The sequence below is a fragment of the Ailuropoda melanoleuca genome, chromosome 1 (assembly GCF_002007445.2).
Source record: "Ailuropoda melanoleuca isolate Jingjing chromosome 1, ASM200744v2, whole genome shotgun sequence".
Classification (NCBI taxonomy): Eukaryota; Metazoa; Chordata; class Mammalia; order Carnivora; family Ursidae; genus Ailuropoda; species Ailuropoda melanoleuca.
The window spans coordinates 104,985,230-105,003,000 of NC_048218.1; the positions used below are offsets into that span (position 1 = coordinate 104,985,230).

General features: G+C 40.9%; 1 protein-coding gene across 4 annotated transcripts in view; it reads right to left on the reverse strand.

The window, feature by feature from the left end:
• MME (membrane metalloendopeptidase) overlaps positions 1–17,771 on the reverse strand; it is a 105,996-nt gene that overhangs the window by 83,764 nt on the left and 4,461 nt on the right. For all 4 annotated transcript variants that reach the window (XM_034664186.1, XM_034664197.1, XM_034664204.1 and 1 more), the window contains 2 exons: positions 17,274–17,440; positions 16,529–16,564 (listed from right to left, as the gene is read on the reverse strand). In XM_034664186.1, coding sequence (XP_034520077.1) covers positions 16,529–16,564; positions 17,274–17,430 — 193 coding nt within the window. In that variant the 5' untranslated portion in view covers positions 17,431–17,440. The remainder of the gene's footprint in view (positions 1–16,528; positions 16,565–17,273; positions 17,441–17,771) is intronic.

Consider the following 17,771-nt stretch of genomic DNA (forward strand, 5'->3'; position numbering starts at 1 on the left):
ACTCTATCAGCATCTTAAAACATTTTGATATGGCTTCTTTTCTCTGTTACTATGCTTGAAGTAAAAATGACTTCTATTGTTCATTTAAAGTCAGGTAGGCAATATATGAAAAAATTTTTAACTTTTCACCCATAAATTAGATTTTCGTGTATTAAATAAAACAAGACAGGGGCGCCTGGGTGGCACAGCGGTTAAGCGTCTGCCTTTGGCTCAGGGCGTGATCCCGGCGTTCTGGGATCGAGCCCCACATCAGGCTCCTTCGCTGGAAGCCTGCTTCTTCCTTTCCCACTCCCCCTGCTTGTGTTCCCTCTCTCGCTGGCTACCTCTATTTCTGTCAAATGAACAAATAAAATCTTTAAAAAATAAATAAAAAAAACAAGACAAAAACCTGATTCCTTTTAAAATTAATATGTGGGTAGCTGATGGTTGAGGGAAAAGCAGGATCCTTGGCTTTCTGTGTGGACGTACAAATTAGTGAGCTGTTCCTCCCTGGGTAAATGAAGAAACATTTTTCTTCCATGTAAAATGTTTGTCATACATAAACTGGGTTCGGGTAGAAGCAGTCTGAGCCAGTCCAGTGAGACCAAATCCTATTTTAGATAGACTACGAGGGTCAGCAACAGAGGAAGTTCCCAGCTAAGAGCAATGGAGGGATGACACCCACAGCCAGTGGTGACAAAGGAGCTATAACCAGCAGTGTGCTGATCCAAAAAGTTCTGCAAGTTCTCGCAAAAGGTAATGAGGTTAAGAGCCAAGCTACATTTCAGTCCCAGAAGACAAGGCAGGAAAAGCAGAAACTCAGTTTTCAGAGGTGGGGAATGAACCAGAAGTGAGGTCCCAAGGGACAAGTAAGAACCCACATAACTGGAGCTGGGGTCAGAGGCAGCTCAGGAGGCATGAGACCGAGCAAATATGGAGTCAGAGCCCCTAAGCATGGCCTTAGTGAGTGCCTGGAACTGCCACGGGGGCCCTGCGTGGAACCCAACCAGTTTGTAAACTTTGCAAATCTTCTCACTTCTTTTCTTGGTTTTAATTTTACTACTATAGTTAAAATATATCATGTCAAGTTTCATAGTGTCTATTTCTACTATCTTATAGTCCCTTTTAAAAGATTCATACTTGCATGGATATGAGATTATGGGGGCTTTCAAGGTATCACTGGTGCCATTTCTTCTCGACAAATTGTTATAGCCTTGCTACGGCATAGTATAGATAGTGCTTTGAGACATTTTCTGTTCAGTTAATGACTTTTTATATATTGCTTCCTTTACTTGATCCACTCAAATATAATTAAATTATTTCTCTGAACAAATACAACTATTAATATTTTGCTCCTTGGCTTCTAAGTTAGTGAAGTCATTAATTGCTATATACATATGTTCGGGGATAATGAATTCATCTGGCTTCAGACTAGCAGAGGTATCAAAACATGCTAATTTCACTCAGGTAATTTCCTTACACCAGAAAATTAACCCCATGGATTTAACAAAAGCTTTTTTTTCTGGAAGTATTTTTAAGTAACTACTGGATCCTCAAGCACATCTTATTATAAGTCTTTAATGATTTGGGAGTTCTTTAAATAAGAATTTCTTTGAAGTTCAGGAAAGCCTTGATTAACCAAAGAAACTATTTAACGATATGGCTTGGGCCATATCCATCCTTTTATAGTTGATTTTGCTTGTTTCTGCTTTAAGCCTCAAGCACAGAGAAACAGATATACTGCTAGCTATTGGTTGCCTGCTAACTGATTCCAATTTGACTGCCCAATGATCTAGTCTGTGCTGTGGACTGAACCCCTTTTTTTAGCTTCACAGCTAAGGTCCTACTATCATTAGACTCCTCTGGACTAAAGTTTTTTAAACAGATATTTTGGGGTGCCTGGCTGGTTCATTTGGTAGAGAATGTGACTCTTGATCTTGGGGTTCTAAGTTTGAGCCCCACATTGGGTGTAGAAATTACTTAAATACAAAATCTTTAAATAAATAAATAAGTAAGGGGCGCCTGGGTGGCTAAGCAGGTTAAACGTCTGCCTTTGGCTCAGGTCATGATCCCAGGGCCATGGGACCAAGCCCTGCGTGGGGCTCCCTGCTCCCAGGGAGGAGTCGTCTTCTCCCTCTGCCTGCTGTTCCCCTGCTTGGGCTCTCTTTCTCTCAAATAAATAAATAAAATCTTTAAAAATAAAATAAAATAAAAATTTAAAAAGATATTTCAATTTCTAAAATGTGACAAATCTGCTTTGGGTTTTTTGTTTTTTGTTTTTTTTTTTAATTTTGAAGGAAGATTATGCTCTGAGAAATGTTTAAACAGACATTTTGTTTTAAGATAGGAACACACTGAGTCACTTTGAGTGAAAAGATAAGTAAAAATGAATTCATTAGCAATTCTATCAAGTGGAGCTCAACAACAATATGCCAGACAGGTGGCCCTCCACCATTTCCTCTCGCTGGTTGCTATTTACCCACTTGAATTACATAATTACATATGACAACACGTGAGCCAAAAGCCCTAACCTGTGTGAACTAATTTCTTTTTTTTTTTTTTAAAGATTTTATTTATTTATTTGACAGAGACAGAGCCNAGAGACAGCCAGCGAGAGAGGGAACACAAGCAGGGGGAGTGGGAGAGGAAGAAGCAGGCTCATAGCAGAGGAGCCTGATGTGGGGCTCGATCCCACAACGCCGGGATCACGCCCTGAGCCGAAGGCAGATGCTTAACTGCTGTGCCACCCAGGCGCCCCATGTGTGAACTAATTTCTAGATCAGATGGCACATGCTAAGACTCTAGAATCTTACTCTTGTCAGCAAACATTTACCTCCATTCAGAAGGAAACCTCCTGCAAAGTTTTCTCTGGAGTAGGAAAGATATGGGTCTGGGATGTGAGAGGAAATGGGATTAAAAGAGCATTTTAAGTATTAAATTAAGAATGTAAGTATTAAGCTCTAGGCCTGCTCACTGAGTGCTGCCACTAGCTCTCTGCTTTAACCAGACCCCTTCCTTCTGAGGCCCTGCGGCCGTAGCATTTCACAACACCGAAAGGCACAACTCGCCTTCCGTTATCGCTCCAAGTAGCATCCAAATCATCACTCACCGCGGTGCTTACTTAGGCTTCTGCCGGTTGACCATTCCAGCCTCAGCTACCTTATTTCTTTAACTTTCTAGACATTCATTGCTGTTTATTAGAGACAGACACCTCGCTCAGCCTTCCCCTCCATGAAAGTTCTGCCATCTTCCCAGGTAACATCAGGGACTATGGAGACCACCTCTGGTCTTCTTCAGCTATAGAGTTTCTTAACCTTCTGANAGTTTGAGCCCCACATTGGGTGTAGAAATTACTTAAATACAAAATCTTTAAATAAATAAATAAGTAAGGGGCGCCTGGGTGGCTAAGCAGGTTAAACGTCTGCCTTTGGCTCAGGTCATGATCCCAGGGCCATGGGACCAAGCCCTGCGTGGGGCTCCCTGCTCCCAGGGAGGAGTCGTCTTCTCCCTCTGCCTGCTGTTCCCCTGCTTGGGCTCTCTTTCTCTCAAATAAATAAATAAAATCTTTAAAAATAAAATAAAATAAAAATTTAAAAAGATATTTCAATTTCTAAAATGTGACAAATCTGCTTTGGGTTTTTTGTTTTTTGTTTTTTTTTTTAATTTTGAAGGAAGATTATGCTCTGAGAAATGTTTAAACAGACATTTTGTTTTAAGATAGGAACACACTGAGTCACTTTGAGTGAAAAGATAAGTAAAAATGAATTCATTAGCAATTCTATCAAGTGGAGCTCAACAACAATATGCCAGACAGGTGGCCCTCCACCATTTCCTCTCGCTGGTTGCTATTTACCCACTTGAATTACATAATTACATATGACAACACGTGAGCCAAAAGCCCTAACCTGTGTGAACTAATTTCTTTTTTTTTTTTTTAAAGATTTTATTTATTTATTTGACAGAGACAGAGCCAGCGAGAGAGGGAACACAAGCAGGGGGAGTGGGAGAGGAAGAAGCAGGCTCATAGCAGAGGAGCCTGATGTGGGGCTCGATCCCACAACGCCGGGATCACGCCCTGAGCCGAAGGCAGATGCTTAACTGCTGTGCCACCCAGGCGCCCCATGTGTGAACTAATTTCTAGATCAGATGGCACATGCTAAGACTCTAGAATCTTACTCTTGTCAGCAAACATTTACCTCCATTCAGAAGGAAACCTCCTGCAAAGTTTTCTCTGGAGTAGGAAAGATATGGGTCTGGGATGTGAGAGGAAATGGGATTAAAAGAGCATTTTAAGTATTAAATTAAGAATGTAAGTATTAAGCTCTAGGCCTGCTCACTGAGTGCTGCCACTAGCTCTCTGCTTTAACCAGACCCCTTCCTTCTGAGGCCCTGCGGCCGTAGCATTTCACAACACCGAAAGGCACAACTCGCCTTCCGTTATCGCTCCAAGTAGCATCCAAATCATCACTCACCGCGGTGCTTACTTAGGCTTCTGCCGGTTGACCATTCCAGCCTCAGCTACCTTATTTCTTTAACTTTCTAGACATTCATTGCTGTTTATTAGAGACAGACACCTCGCTCAGCCTCCCTCCATGAAAGTTCTGCCATCTTCCCAGGTAACATCAGGGACTATGGAGACCACCTCTGGTCTTCTTCAGCTATAGAGTTTCTTAACCTTCTGAACGGTCATGACCTTCCTCTCTGCTCCATATCAGTACATGCATTTTTATGGGAACACCCTGATGTTGCCATCACCCAGAATAGTTCTACCTTTGAAATCTTCAACTTAAGTAACCCATGCTCTGACCTTCTGATCCTTAGAAGTTTTTCCCTTTCTTTATTCCCTCTATACTTGCCCTTGAACCTCACTGAGAACTCTCACCCCACACCCACTCTATTTTCCCTTTGCCTTTCTCTTCTATCCAGGCTACATCCTGTAGTGCCATCATTTAAACCATCATCTCATCAAAGTATTTCCTTCCTTTGCTCCCTGTAAGTAAGCTTACCCTGAATCTGTCCAGCTGCCTTCCTCTCCCCTCCAACTCTAGGCTGAGATATTTAATAATGCATTTTAGATATTGATTGATTGACTGTCTCCTTTTTTATTGTGAGCTTCTTGTGAGCAGGGACTTTGTGTTACTCATGTCTACATCCTCAGCAACTGGAGTAGCGTTCAATAAATACCTGCCGAAGATATTATCAATGATGCCGGGAAAATCCCATAACTGCCTGGTTTAATGCCATTTCAAATAATGGGCCTCAGCTCCAACAGTGTCATCAATCCTGTGCACATCCTTGCTACGTAGATGGCCCTGGTTAGCCTTCCCTTCCCCTCTATGCCGTGCCCTTTTCCAGCCTTCGACGTGCTCGCTTTCTCTGCCAGGTTTTGCTTCCTTCAGTCAAAAGCGAAGGAACTGGGTGATGACCTTCCTATCCTTCCCAGCTTCCAGACATATTTGCATTCAGACCATCATTGCCACTTCCCCCCTGGTAAGAGAGGGAGAGGGGGCCTTCCTCTGTCTAAGAGGAGTCCTGCCATCTTTCCCCTGAATAATCCTCTCTTATGTCCCCAGGAACAAGACTTAACAATTTTCCCACCTTCCACCTGAAACTTCAACTTCTCCCTCTCTGCTTTCACTTCTCATCTTATCAACCTCTCAGCTGCACTTAACTCCAGCGATCTAATTTTTAACATACTCTCTTCCTTTTGCTTCGCTGATTTTACACGTCACTGCTTTCCCTTTTACCTCCCTGACTCCTCCTCCTCCATCGTTTTTGGAACTCTTCATTTCCTTCCTGGTAAATCTCAACCACATCATGCATGTGGCTGATGGTTCCTGAATCCTTATATCCAATCCTAACTTTGCCACATGGAAGGCTTAGGAGTACCTCAAGTCTACACTGTCTCAAACGGGACTCTTTACTGCTTGTTAAAACCTGTCCATTCTCTCCACCTTGTTAACATTCAAACCCAGGCAACCATTAGTTCTCATCCAGATAAGTGGGCAGTGGCCTAATTTCCTGCCCACAGACATTCTTCAGTTATAGACAGTGACCCTTTCCAACAGTTTTGATCAAGTCATGCATCATTTAAAACCCTTCCTTCTGTAACTTCTCGGTGCTATTAGTAGAAGGTCCAAATACTTTCACATGCACTACAAGATCCAACACTGGCTTATCTCCGTGCCAACGCTCAACACCTTCCCTTCCCATCCCCACTTTCACATCTTCATACACACTCTCTATGACTTAGCCCTCCAGCGATCCCTTCAGTTCCTCAGTCTTGCCAGGCTCCCCCTTACACCTGGGACACAGAAATGTTATTCCCTCGTATGGGTAAGTCTTTGCCTCCACTTTCCCGGGTATGAGCTAGATACCAGGCAAGCTTGAGAATGTTACACGTCTGCTTAAAATCCTTCAGATTCTCCTTGTGAGATATTTGCTTGTTTTCTATAGACTTTAGGAGGAATTACAACCCATGCAGTACATGACCAAGTCTCCATTAACTTTTCCAGTATCATGACTTGCTGACCTGGTGCACCCTTCCAGCCATCACGAACTATGTGCAGGTCCTAAGCTCACCAAGCCCTCACTGGCATGTTGCATCTAGCCTATGCGCGTGCTGCTGTCTGCTCCACTGGTCTGGCAATCTCTGACTATCCTTCCGAGCTTAGCGGGTGACATTTCTTCTTGAGAATGCTTTCCTGGCCCATTACAATCACTCAAGCTGCCCACTCCCATGACCGATCTGGCTCAGGTGCTCCTTTCTCAGAGGGCCTAGAGCACGTTCTGCTTGTCTCTGTCATAGTGCTTGTCCAAACCCTATGGTCATTTTGTTTCTTGGTCTGTCATGCTGACTGGACTACCACTTTCCTAAGGACAAGCGGGTAACTGAGTTCATGTTCCTGGGTGTCTAGAAAAGTGCACAACATTTAGAAGGTGCTCAATGTTTTTGGAAAAAAACCAATAAATAAATGGAGAGATGACCGAGTAAATGAATGAATGGTTGAGAAATGAAGTGGTCCTGAAGTCTCTATGAAAACATTCCTGCCCACATTATTCCTGGGACATTCAGGAGGACATGCCAGGTTCAACCTCTCCATTACTAGTAGACAAATAGGCCCAGTGCCTCGTTCACTCTAACTTAGTTTTCACGGGGTAGCACAGCCTGAAATTGCACCTGTTAAAGCAAATCGTTGGTTAACCTACACCTTTTAAAAATGCAAACATCCAAATAATTCTTATGTACCTTAATGTCAGTTGATTTAGTTACAGTGTTTTTCTTCCTGACACCAAACAGAGACCATTCCATTGAAGGAACAGAAACTTTGTGTGTCAGAGATGGTTTAGCATGGATATATTTTAAAAGCTTCCCAGGTTATCCTACTAAGCACCCAGAGTTGAGAATCACTATTCTTTAGCACTTTCCAGACTTTATTGTGCACACTATTCTCCAGGGACTTTACTAAAATTGCAGCTGCACATTCAGTAGGTCTGAGGTAGGGTCTGAGAATTTGCACTTTTGCAAGTTTCCCAGCTGATGCCAACGCTGATGCTGTTGGTCTATGGACCAGACTTTGAACAGAAAGGATCTGGTTATTCTCCTATTGCGGCAGGTGTCTGGCTTATTTACTTTTAAGGTGTCAATCAGTGGTGAGAGAAGGGCTAACGGTGAGAGTGTGCAAAGGTAAGCAGAGAGTAACTACGTATTCAAATCAGTGTGCTTGTGGTCGGTTTTGCTCCACAGGAAACAAGAATCTAAGCACCCATTTCCTATTGCGCTCATTTTAACTTCTTCACAGGCTGACCTGTCATCCTCTGTGCTAAGATAGAGCACAGAAGTCAAGGAAATGTTAATAAGAAATGACAAATTTTACCTGAGAATATATAGAATGTACTACTCTCTCTCCATCTCCTTCTCCTTCCCTCTCTTTTGACCACGCTTTCATCTTTAAAAATATATTGACTCCTTTTTGATTTTCAATTAAGTAGCTTCAAACAGTGCATCTGTAACTTGCATAAAAAAAACACATTAAATGGAATATATCTGTGCATTATAGCTACAGGACATCTCCCCGAAGGATGTGCAATGTGAAACGGGCTGTCATTAGTCTTTGCTGTTTCTCTGCAAAATGAGACAGTATAATTCCAATTTTGTAGATAAGGAAAATAAAACGCAGAAAGCTAAACTGACTTAATTAAGATCACATGCTAACAACACAGGATGTGGCCAAAACTTGCATCATAGTCCCCCATGCTACATTGGCTTGGTGAAAAAAGTAGTAATCTTTCAAGATTGTGCCTTAATTATTCATAACACTTGTATCCCTTTGAAATAAGGCTATTTGACAGCCTTTCTGCTACACCTGTCTACTGCTGGAATATGTCTATATTCTATTGATCCAATTATTAACCTATTGAAATGAATCCAAAGTGGCCTTACGAGGCCGTATAAATTAGCTCCTATACAATGGATGAGAAAGAAAAAGGAGGGTAAGAATAATGTTAATGAATCAAATGGCATACAAAGAGGTTTTATAATTACAGGGTAAAAACAAATTTGACTCTTGACTTACTAGCAGTCCAGGCGAAAATGGAAACATTTCACTGAACCCATATATGAAACCAACACATTTTTCCAAAAGCAGGACTATCCACAGTAACTGCTCTGTGGTAGGACGCCGTATTCTGACCGTGTTTCAGAAACGTCTGGTGCGCCTAGCTTCGGATACCAGTGCGCCTCCGACTCCCTCTGAAAGTGAAGCCCCGGCCCACGCAAACGCTTCCAATGTCCGATTCGGAAGTCATTTTCACTTCCTACTTGATTTTCTGTTTCCAAAGACTTTCACCAACATGACCCTCATGAAATCTAAGAATAAATACTCTCTCAAACGGAGAAGCTTGAGTTAAGTTATTTAGCAAAGCTTTGGTAGGCACTGAAAACAACACATCATCATTTTTTGAATTGCAGAAATGGGACTCAACATTTAACAGCAATCAGAAGATCAAAATATAATTACTTATAGATGGACACTGGGGAGATGAAAAAAAGGGATGAGGGTGGTTTGGTTTTGTTTCTTAATGGTTGTGTTGAGTTGCATTTTGCATACCATGAAATTCAACCAAGACTTTTTAATAAATTTATACAGCTGTACAAAACCATCACCACAGTCCAACTTTAGAACACTACCACCACCCAGAAGGCTCCCTTGTACCCATTTGCAGCAATCTCTGCCCCACTCCCAGCCCCAGGCAATAGCTATCTTGCCTTGTGCCTCTTGTAATTTTGTCTTCTCTGGAAATTTCATATAAATGGGGTTGTATAATATGCCGGCTTCTATGTCTGACTTATTTCACTTAAAATAATCTTTGAGGTTCGTGCATACTATTGTATGTGTCAACTTTTTATTGTTGTGTGGTATTCCCATTTATGGCCATACCATATTTTGTTTATTCACCTGTTGATAGACATTTGGATTGTTGCCATGTTTGGGCTATGATGAATAATGGCATAATGAACAATCACATAAAGGTTCTTGTGAGGACATGTGTTTTCATTTCTCTTAAGTAAACACCTAGGTGTGGAATTGCTGGGTCGTACGCAAAGAGTGTGTTTAACTTTTTATGAAAATCACCAGGTGTTTTCCAAAATGATTTTTACATATTCAGCTAGGATGTACTGAGATCTTTTCCATTCACACCAACAATGTATGATGGCTCCAGTCTCCACATCCTCACTAACGCTCAGTTCTTTTCTTTTTCTTTTCTTCCTTTCTTTCTTTTTTTAATTACAGCCTTTCTAGTGCTTATGAGGAGAGGTTGTGTTGAATAGAGAGAATATATCCCGGTTTTCAGTGAGTCAGAAAGAGGATCAAAAGTAGTCTCCCCCACTCCACCACTACACTGTATCTCCTTTCCTAAATGATCAGAGGGAAAGAAATCTTTCAGGATTCAAGGGTTTGGGAATTTTCCCCTTATGACTTTTTAATTCTCTATTTTTAAATTTCCCTTAAATAATCTATGAATATTATCAACTTGATCTTCATATCAAAGGGTTATTGGAAAACACCTTGCTAGCCCACATATTTGGTGATGAACAGAACAAAGCAAGACCCTTGAACTACAGAGGGGTCTTCCCATACCCCTTACTCTACAATGTTAAGTGTAAAACTAGGGCCCTCATCCCAGTCTAAGCTACAGTTTATAGCCACTCTCCTTCCCATACAGGTAATTTTCACAGCTGTAAAACAAACCTTAGGATTCCAAATAAGCTTACCAGGCATTGCTAATTTTCTTCCCCTTTAGCCATTTCATTCAACTTATCTATGTTTTCCATGCCTTGGCCATGCAGTAAGGGGGAAAAAAATGACAGCGCACTACTGCTTAAATTCTACCCAGCAGGTAAGAAAAAATATGTTACATATGTTTGTATTTATCATATAATTGATTCCCTTCTTGGAAAGGATTTGATTGACAGATGCTAATTTTAACTGGAGAATTTTTAAAGCAAGTATCGCTACACAATTGTCAGGGGAATGGTGTCAGGAAAGCTGCCCAAAGCAAACTGTCACATGCCACATTTAAATTAACAAAGGTGCGCTTCAGCTGGTTTTCCACTAAGATACCTGCTGTGGATACCTGCTGTGTTCTTATTGCCTGCAGAATTTTCTCCATCTTAATTACATAATGAAATAGCCTCATCTCCTACTCCGAAAGGCTGCTATGCGCCTGGTAGCCCTCCAGAGTCCGTCCGCAGTCTTTCCTGGACTGATCTAGTTGTGCCATTTTTCATCATGGAGACTTCTGGGCTGTTAATAGGCAAGAAAGGAGAGACCATGGCCAATAGTGAGCCAGAGAGTCCCTGTTGCTTCCAGGGAAAGGCCAGCTGGTGCCAAGATACCTCACCTAGGGCATTACCAGAATCTGACCCTTGCAAAATGATCAGGAATTTGAAGGTTCGTATTCAGAATATGAATATATTATCTCACCAGGCTGAATATATCTTTCAAGTGAACAGAATGCCTCTTTTCTTTCTATTAATAATTAAATACTCATCAAAAGTTTGCTTGGTAGAAAAAAAAAAAAGTTTGCCTGGTGAGTAGAGAATTAAAGAGGAAAGGAAATGAACTGTCCTGAGAGGTTTCATACAGGTCTCGACGTCTCTCGGGGCTACCATAATTATGCAGTATACAACCTGCACAATCGTACAGTCTTTCTCTCTCTCTTGTGCATTGTATTGCTCATGTATCTTAACTTGGCTTCTCTATCCCCTGGAGAGTCTAAGACAGCACTGTTAACATTTGCTTCGTTAGACCACTTAATTTCAGGTTGAATTTGAGGTTCTAAAATCACTGATGAAGATGCTCAATGTTCTCAGTAAAACAGCTGGTTTCTGGATTGAAGAGGAATGTATTCTCCTCCTTCTCAGTGTGGATGTAATTATTCAACTCTCAGAGAGTCCTCTCATGCCTCTGCGCATTAGGTCCTAGCAGGAGGGGAGGCAATCTGCTTTCGTACGTACAGACATGGGGTACTAAAAGTTTGATGGTCTCCTGGTCTCCTTGGAGGCAACATGGAGAAGCGGTCGTGAGTATGAGTTCTGGAACCAGGCTGCCTGGGTTGGAATCCTAGCCCAAGTTTGTTCATCTGTAAAAATAAGATATAATGGTACCTACCTCACAGGGTCATTATGAGAATTAAATGTGTTAATACATATAAACTGCTTACAATAGAGCTAGCCACAGCAATATTCAGTGTTAGCTATTATTGTATTGTATTCTATTCTATTCTTATTCACCCGTATTCTATTATTACACTCCTCTACAGATCTGTTTAATGTTCCTTCCCTATACCTCTATATTACACACCTCAACTTACTGATGAAACGACAGCTTGGTGGGGAACGCCCACGTGTGTATGTGTGTGCGTGTTTGAATTCCTCAGAGATAGCCTTAAAATAAGCAGCTATGGGGGATGTCTTCGTTCCCTCTGACTGCTATAGCAAATGACTACAAACCTAGTGGCTTAAAACAGCATAAATTTACTATCGTACAGTTGTAAAAAGGGTTATCAGTGCTGCATTCGTTCGATGATAGGGAGATCCTTTCCTTCCCCTTTCCAGCTGCTCGAGGCTGCACACGTTCCTTGGCTTGTGGCTGCTTCACTCCAACCTCTGCTTTCCTGCGCTTCTGTGGTTACATTTCCTTCTGTTTCTAACCCTCCTGCTTCCTTCCCCTTAAAAGAATGCTCGTGATTACATAAGGCCACCCAAATGATCAAGGATAATCTCCCATTTCAAGATCCTAAGTCAAATTTGCAAAGTCTGGGGGTTTTGTTTTGTTTTGTTTTTTTCCAAACAAGGTAACTTATTCCCAGGATCCAGGGATAGGAAGTGGATCTCTTTAGGGAAGCATTATTCCACCTACCACAAAGGGGAAAGCACTGGATGATCTCTTGAGATCATTCCAGCCAGTGGTACTTAGTTGGAGGGGATTCTACTGTCCCAAGAGGACTGTGGAAATGTCTGGAGACAGTTTTTGGTTGTTTCAAGTTGGGAGGGGAATGGTATTAGACATCTAGTGGATAAAAGGCCAGGGACGCCACTAAATATCCTATCATGCACGGGACAGCCCCCTCCCCCAACAAAGAATTATCCGGGCCAAAATGTCCACAGTTATGAAGCTGAGAAGCTCTGATTTAAAGCACATGATTCCTTGAAATCTTCTGAGTTAGTAAGGTTGCAGTGCAACGGAAGCCAGTTTCAGGATTTAGATTTACATGGAGAAGTTTGCGGAATCACAAGCAAGCTCTATAACTCCATGTTTTTGACAATCTTATAGGGTAAATAAGAGATGAATAATATTACTCATGCTTTAATAGTAGGGTTCGAACACTGCCTCAACTTGTTATTTGTTAAGTAGTGGTTATTTTATTTTAGGTTTGGTGTAATCTTTCATACTGATACATTTCATACACATGCAAATTATCTTTAGGTATGTATTATAAACATCATTTGTGTATGTTCTAAATATTTAAATTTACAGATGCTCAGATTTAAAGCACCTACTACTAAATACATTTCAAGATGATCCACGGCCTTCGACAATGTTTCATTTTTGCCTTAGTATGACTTGCCTTCTAGTCCTTGACTTCAAAGGATCAAAGAGTTTTTGTTTTTGTTTTCCCCTGGCTTGTAATTTATTTATTTATTTATTTATTTTTAAGTTAACTCTACCCCCAGTGTGGAGCTTGGACTCACAACCCCAAGATCAAGAGTCCCATGCCCTACCAACTGAGCCAGCCAGGCACCCCCGGTTTGTAATTTAAATGTGTCCAGTGATCCTTCTGAGTGGCCCGGAGAGCAATAGGCACATAGACTGTCTATATGTGAACTATTGTGGTGATTTCCCATCAGGTCTTCATATTCAATTTACAGGGCTGGTTAGGCTGCTAGGAATCTTGTAAGCGAGGTATGAGGCTATTTTTCCAAGAGCTTTATTGGCTCCATAAAGTCAGCCTTAGCTCCTTAAAGATATCTGGTCATATCTGAGTCTATGTATGTTTCTCTCAAATGTGACAGTTCAGTCAAAGCCTGGGTGTCATAACCAACGTTTCCAATTATGTCCATGTCAGCCCTTTGAGGGCAGCTGGGGCTCTGGGAGCCTGTGCAGGCAGCTCACTGATCACTTGCCGTGACAAACTCATCCACCCAGAGAAAATCTAAGTTAGAACTGACTTTCACTACAAGTAAGCACCTTGTCTATCAATACCCACTTTCCCAATTCTCAAGAATTTCTGTGCTTGGGTTTGAATTCTCCCAGTCTTTCGAAGTCATCTAGAATTGTCACTAAGAGACTTTATATTCTTTTCATCATCTTTTTTCCCCCATCTTTCTCTTCCTTTCCATCCACTGGACTCTGCTCATTCCCTTTCTTTAACACTGTCTTCTGCCCAAGAATTCCCCTAGAACTTTGTTAATTTGCAGCAACTTCTAAAAACAGTGGTTGTATCTTCTACAGCAGAAAAGGTTTACTAACCAGCAGGGGACTGTGGCTGTGTGAGCAGGCATGAGTGTGAATACTGTATCCATGAGAGTGAGTTTCAGCTTTATTTTTTTCTCCCAGGAAGAATAGTAACTATAAACATGAAAGTATTCTAACAGCTTGTAAACAAACAGAGCTGAATAAAAACAGAGTTATTCAGCAACTCTGTTTACCACTGACACTATTTCCGTTGTATACATTTCTCTGCCAAGAAACAGTTTTGGAGGTGTTTTACATTTGGTATGATTTCTAACCTACAATTAAAGGATACATGTCAAATAGGTCTTAACGAATTGAGATTTGCCAAGCACTATTACAAAAAAAAAAAAAAAAAAGCTGAAGCCCCAACCCTAAGCAGTAAGTCACATCTAAGATTCCAGATTCCAGATATCACATTGCTAATTGGGGTAGTGCCAGTAGAGCGACCTGCCCAGATCTCTATGCCTACCTAGTGAAAGGATTCCGTTTCTTCAAAAACAAAATAAGAAAGAAAAACAGAGTGAGAAAGAGAGAAAGTGCAAGAGAGAATCTACAAATTAAGAGACTTTAAAGACATGTCAGGTGTATTAAGGACAGAGAAACTTGGAGATAATTAGAGGTTAATATGTAAGCAGGAGTTTCTCAAAACAGGTAATGAGCATATGATAAGAGCAACTGGTAGAGAGAAGAGTGCGGCAGGGTTTGGGGGAGGAGCAAATGGTAACTTTGACAACCTGGGCACACACCAGTTCTGGCACAGTGACCCTGGACATCTCCCAGCCTGGGTATCTGTGCAGCCATTTCCTGGGGAATAAAGAAACTTCTTTGGTTTCTGGAAAAGCCCTTAGATGGGCAAGTCCCTATAGTATGTTAAGCAGCCAATGGCTGATGTCCCAATCGGGCCTCCCGCCAGTCACCCACATCATGTCTTAGGTGTCTTGCCAGTGCACAGGTGATCCAGAACGACTACAGCAGTGAAAATATCAAAAAGCAATAGAGAAAAGCAGAGGGCAAACAGTCGGAACATTAGACGGCCACCTAAAATCCTGAGTTGTTTTCTCACCATTATTTTGCAAAGGTCAATGAATAGCAAAAACCCAGATAAAATCATCTATAGCAAATGGTTCAAAATCATTTGGGACAGGTTATTTCTTGGAAGAAACGTAAACATTAGAAAGGAGGTTTAGAATCTCCTGCCAAAGGAGACAAGAGGTAAATACTGTGTTCATATCCCAGGGTGTGGTGCTCAGCTGTGACCTTTCTTCTCCTTGTCAAAATGTTCTTCTTTTTTGCACCACACTCTAATTGATTTGACATCTTGCAACTCCACACACCTTCTCTGTTCCCTTCTCTGACTTTTCTTTTCCTTCCACTCTAATTCTCGAAGTCTTCTTAAGTTTGGCCCTTATAGCTCATCTCTGTTTTGGGGACTCAAATACTCCCAAGGCCTCACCTATCACCCCTGGACAGATCCTAAATGCGCCACAGATCTTTTTATACTCCGTCTCTACCTTCCTTCTGTCTCTCCCCACTTGCGTGAAACCCCTGGCTCAGACCCCACATGTCCAAATCCATATTAATCACATCTCTCTCTCCCTAAAACAAACTTAACTCCTAACTTCTCTATTTCTGTGCACATTGCCACCATTCTCCTGTGTCCCTAGGTTTTAAAATTTGGCCTCATTTTTAAAGCCTTACGTCCTTCATTGAGCAGGTCCGTTCCACTGAGCCATCCAATTCTCCCTTCATGCTGTCACACAGCTCTTGCATCTCACCGCGGGGGGCTCCCCAACGCACACCTTCATTGCCACAGCAGCCCCCACCTGCCCACCCTCTCTGGCTCGTCGCTTCTCACAACACCCACCCAACCCGGCTTTCCTAGAATCATCTTTCAGCTTTTGCCTTATTAAACGATCTGTTCTGCAAAATACCCTTTTCTCCTTCATCAAGGCTAACACATGGACTTTCAAAGCTCTCCCATAATGTGTCCCTATTTATCAAGCCTACATCTTCACTGCTTCTCAACAATATGACTTATTCCTGTTGTTCTCTCCCTGTATCTCATTCCCTCCTCTGTACCTCCACTTCCACACCCTAGCCCTGTTTCAAGTCCCCTCCCAAATCTCTCCCTCTCCACCTGGCTTTATAGACATTTCACTCCCTTCTTAGTTCTTACCCGCCTCATGACCTGCATCGAGAAATTAACACAATGATAGGAGGCTCACCATTTCAGTGTGTTGATTTTCTTGCTCCAGCTACATGGCAAGCTCCATAAAGCTAGAGATATAGTTCTCTATCACCCTACCAAACACTCCAGGTATGAAAAGAGTGCGTTCTCTTTTAGAATAAACTAGCAAATTAATCTACTACTTAAATGCATTTAGATTTTCCTTGACTATAAATCAATGAGGTATAAGGAATAAAAGTATAAACAAAGAAAACGTAGGGATGGTTGCTTATTAGCGTTTGATTTTTTTAATGTTATACGTTACTTATAAAACTATTAAATTTAAAAACCATCTTCTTACCTGATTTTATGCAGTCTGATGACTTACAAATACCATCTGAAAAAGAAGAGTACATGCATAAATATTTACAATACGGTCTTCTAATTTCTTCCCATCAAAAACTGCCAACTAAATAACCAGTTCCTTAAAGCAAGAGCTGAAACCTGAGTATTATATATCAGTGTCAATAGCTAGAAAAAAATATACAGAAATAAAATAGGCAAATCTTAAATTTAAAATTTTTATTATGAAGAAAACAATGCATTCATTGTATCATCTCTACCCACTAAGACCTAGGTCTATTAAATTGAAATAATCAAGTCATTTTAGTCCGGTAATCTTTTTTTTTCCTATTAAGGAACCAATCTTTTCTAATCCTTAGTGTGAAAAACTTCTAAGACTCAAATTAGACCTCTTATGTGAAATCCTTTAGAATTTCAATGACACAACAAATTTCACTAATTGCAGTTGGCCATAAAATTGTGCACACTTTAATTAAATAAAACCATACATTAGACTCTATAAAATAAGCATGTGTGCACTAAATATACTTGGCAATTAATAACTTAGCTCAAACATAAAAGACATTTTACTTTAGTCAGAGTTCATTGTTTTGACATGTTACATTTGTTTTGATGTTACATTTTATAAAGGAATCTTTATACCACCATCCTTAACACATTTGTTTGGCAGATGAAAAAAGCATTAAGATGAAGATTGCGCTCTCTTGTGCATGTATGTGTGCACAGGTGTGGGAACAACTCACCATCATAGGTTGCATAGAGTGCGATCATCGTCACCGCGATGATGGTAAGGAGCAGGACAAGGACGGAGAGACTGATCTCCAGTGGGGTCCATCGTTGTTTCTTTGGCCTTGGCGTGCTGATATCAGTTATATCCATCTGACTTTCTGATCTGCCCATCACCTAAAATCTGTTAAAAATAAATAAATAAATAAGTCTTTAAATACTATTAATAACAAATTGATAAATAGAGAAAAAGAAGAAGAAATGTGTACAATTTTCCAAATGCTTAATGCAGCTAAATAAAAGTAAAAGGTTAATTCATTTTAAATAGAAATAAATTGTTGTTGTTGTTGAAAGTCAGAATTTTGATTCTGAAAACAAAGAGTATAGAGACAATGAATCTGAAATGACAGGTCATAACCTTCCTTCCTTCCTTCTATCCTCCCTCCCTCCCTCCCTCTCTCTCTATCTCTTTCTTTTCTTCATATATATATAATATATATATATATATATATATA